A 3,830-nucleotide genomic window follows, 5' to 3' on the forward strand; every position below is an offset into this window, starting at 1 on the left:
AGGCGGTGGTCTGCGGGGGAGGGCGTGGGATTGGAAGTGCTGTGATTAGTCGGTGTTAGGACACCACCGAGACCCGCTCAGCAGCAAGGGCGTGCAGAAATCTCCTCGATTAATTCACAACTGCTGGGGCTGCTGAGTTGGGGGGCAGAGGCACCTCATGACCTGGGGCATGAGTGCAAACTACTGCAGACCCACAGGGAGCATCTATGGATGTGCTAGCTCTTGGCACATATACAGGTGTTCAAACCAATAATATTTTAATAGCAAGAAATCTGATTGCAAAATTAATAAATTCCACCCTTTGAAATAAAACAAACCCTCACGCAATGGAGACCTCCTCTATGGGGGCTGCAGTGCTACATCCTAGAATGGGGCAAACGGTCCATTTCCACCCTCCTGTAACTGTCTCCCTTACCCTCCCCCTCCCCCCAGGATCCAGGGGGTCCTGGGCAGGTCTTTAGGGGGGCCACAATAGAGTAGGCAGCCTGGAGGACAGGAGCAGGGGCAAGGGGACACCACCGGGAGACAGGCTGCTGCTTCTGCCACGTTTAAGCTTAGAAGGCCCGCGTGCAACCTGTGCACGCCCTGCGCACGCAGGAAGGGGCATGACCAGGCTCCCCTGCCCTGTACCAGAAGCAATTTGGGGTTCTTTTTCTCACCTAGAAAATGAGGGCTTGGACAGGGGTGCTTCTTAAGGAGGGCGCTGACCAGTGATAGAACTTTGCAAAAGGGAAAGAGACTGAGAGATGCAGAGAGACACAGGGAGGGAAAGGGGCATAAAGAGAATGAAGGTGCATTACGTACATGTAGCAACTCCCCACAACGGACGTGTTCATTATTTACTCTACATGGGTACCAATAAAAAAGGAAACTTTGCAAAAGAAGAGCGCCAAACAGTGAGGGTTTCAGACTGTCCCCGGGGGCACCCTGGGTCAGGACGCCCGGGCAGGGCCCAGGGGTCGATGCTTGGTTTGTGTGCCTAAGGGCTCTTAGGCAAACTGAAAGCTCCAGGACGTTTGCGAGTGCCGGGCCATGCTTATTTTTACTTGAGTCCCCACACATAAACACTGTGCTGAGTAGGTATAACATTTACCCGTTACACACACAGAAGCGGCACGACACCCAAGCACGTGGGCCACACCTGGGTCTTGCAATGTGAAGGAGCTGCGGGGGAGGCACCCACTGCTACTTCAAACACCATACATTGTGTGCCACTTTATGTCTCCTGAATCCGCTCCTGGGGAAGGAGGGTGCGGTTACCTTGTATCCAACATTCCTGAGCTGCAGGGGTAAGACAGTTTTCCCTCGACTGAGCTGCTGTGCAAACGTTTTGCAAGGCTCGGCCATGTCACCCAGTTTGAACTGCCTACTGATCCCCTTCCGGACTACTCTGCGGGCTCCAGAACCTCGCCTCCATTTGCAACCCACAGGCATGGCACAGACATTCAGAGCCTTTCTGAATGGCATTTCAGACACTACTGACTCAGTGCTCGCCCTCAGCAAGGTTGCTCACAGGAAGTGACACTAACTAAAATGTTTACTCTCAGAAAAGAAGTAGTCAGTAAAAAAAAAGTGAAGTATTTACTCACTGTTGCCTGTATTTCTATGATCTTTTTTTTTGCACATTTTCAACATTCTGAAATATAATTAAGCATAAGTGTGAGCATAAGTAAACTTTTCTTGTCCCAGGACTAATCCGTGGAACTTGTGCTACTACTTTCACTTAAAACATCCTTCAAGTAGATCCCGTGTGTTCCCACAGACCTGCACAGAATCCCGCATGGTGACCACAAGCCTAGAGTGCCTGTTTAAATTTAAACTGCTTAAAATTAAAATTAAAACTACAACTCAACGCCTCAGTAGTACTTGCCACATTCCGCTCACCCAGGAACCACAGGTGGCCAGTGGCCACGGCACTGAACAGTCCCCAGCACTGTAAGAACTGCTGTGGACTAATTACCACATCTAGCAGCGCCCACATCACCACAGATGCTGAGGAACTGTTTGTTGAATGAATAATAAGATTAGTTTTAACTTGTCCTGCAATTCCTAAAATGTGAGTCAAAACGGAAGACAGATCTGTTTCAGCCCCAGCCCACAATTTGATGCAGCGGGATTAGCTGAAGTTATTCCTCCCTTCTGCCTACTCTTAGCTGGGCATTTACAGAACACTTCACACGCCCTGGATCATACTCTCACTGTATTTATCTGAAGGTCTCATGCTAGTTACACCATGTATGTTTCTCCAAATGAACTGTATGAATATTATTTTCCCCCAACTAGGTGTCTGAAGCTGGGTAGAGGGTGTGTGTGCCAAACTTTCCAGGAAACTGGTTTGTTTTCAATGTGTTAGCATCAAATTCTGAACTAACTTATTTCTTAAAGGGAGAAAGAATCCCCCTTTTAAGGCTTTTTTGTTCTTGAAAAAAAATTAAGCAAGCATCTTGGCATACTGTGTATCAGACAGGAAGCTGGCGACTTCCAGGACTAAAGCTTACACTCAAGATGAGTTTCTGTAAGGAGACACGGTTTGAAACTGATCCAGCTGTTTGTAGGACCGCAATAAACGCACCTTTGCCCCTGGCTCCACAATTTACTGCCTAGCTGCAGTACATCGGGGACCAGAGGAGCTGGCACAAAGCACACGAGGCTCTCTTCACCCTTGCTTACTTTATCACAAAACAGGGATCCCCCTCAGCCACCCTCTCAAAAAAAAAATCGTGTGTGTGTGTGTGTGTATTTTTTTTTCCTGCCTCCTTTTGCAATTGGCACCTGAGTTTGCAACTTTTCTCTGGGACACCAAATAAATGCGACCAAGTTAACCAAATAAACTGAGTAATACCCCATAAACTGTAAGCTGGGTTCCCACGGTTCATTTTCTACAGCTGGCCTTTCCGTTAAAACAAAAACTATTTCTCCTCCAGAGTCCGCCATAAATACGGTCTTAACGACCACAAACGGAGATGGGCTCCTACAAGAAACAGCTTTTTTAATTTGCTCAACAGAAAGAATACTTTGCAGCTGTGTTCAAAGGAGAACTAAAGACAAAATGAATTCCCACTGGATTCGAGTGTATTAAGAGAAAATCAAGTTAAAGCTAATGCACACCTCCGTTGTCTGCCTTGCTGGGGCTCAAAATGTAAAGAACTTAGTGTGAGTCGCTGAACAGAATGCAGACCTAGTGGGGAATTTGGGAGGCCAGGTGGCCTGCCCGCGGGGACCGGGGGAGATGGGGGCCGTCCCCACCCGTGGGCGGGCGAAGGATCCGAGGAACCCCACCTGCCAACGCTGGCGGCCCACGAACGTCCCAGTCTTTCGCGGAACCCCGCTCTGCAAACCGCACCTCCCGCTCACGTTCGCGTACCTAAAACCGCAGCAAACTAAGAAAACTAACACAGCGTTGGCCGATTTGCTGCCCGCGTACCCTAAAACTCGGGGGTTGGGACCCACTTTTACAGGTACTTAGTAAGAGCTTGGAGTCCAGCAGTGGGCATATTCAGCCGATGCATTTTCCACTTCCCCTTTGGGGGCTAAACTGGAGTTCCATTTCGGTTGCCCCCTCGCCGGGCCCAGGTTGCTCCGGGATAAAATCGGACGTCCCCCGACCCCAACCCGGAGAAACCCAGGACAAAGGCGCAGGTGGGGTGGGGGGAGCAGCGCCCCTCGACGGCGAGGGCAGGAAGCGTCGCGCACCGGTCCCACCTCCTCCCTTCGGGCCAGACAATGGTTTTCTGCCCGGAAAACGAAGTTGGGAGGAAGGCGGGCGGGCCAGGGCCGGGTGGGACGCGGGCAGGATCAGCAGATCCGAGGCCGCGGGGCGCCGCCCCCAC

The 3,830-nt window shown here is 50.6% G+C and overlaps 1 protein-coding gene across 1 annotated transcript in view; it reads left to right on the forward strand.

Annotated features, from left to right (window-relative positions):
* Window positions 1-3,229: 3,229 nt before the first annotated feature.
* Cbx2 (chromobox 2) overlaps window positions 3,230-3,830 on the forward strand; it is a 10,441-nt gene continuing 9,840 nt past the window's right edge. The window contains exons 1-2 of the mRNA XM_010618736.2: window positions 3,230-3,458; window positions 3,574-3,778. Coding sequence (XP_010617038.1) covers window positions 3,230-3,458; window positions 3,574-3,778 — 434 coding nt within the window. The remainder of the gene's footprint in view (window positions 3,459-3,573; window positions 3,779-3,830) is intronic.

The sequence above is a fragment of the Fukomys damarensis genome, unplaced genomic scaffold (assembly GCF_012274545.1).
Source record: "Fukomys damarensis isolate Sample0158 unplaced genomic scaffold, DMR_v1.0_HiC HiC_scaffold_23, whole genome shotgun sequence".
Classification (NCBI taxonomy): Eukaryota; Metazoa; Chordata; class Mammalia; order Rodentia; family Bathyergidae; genus Fukomys; species Fukomys damarensis.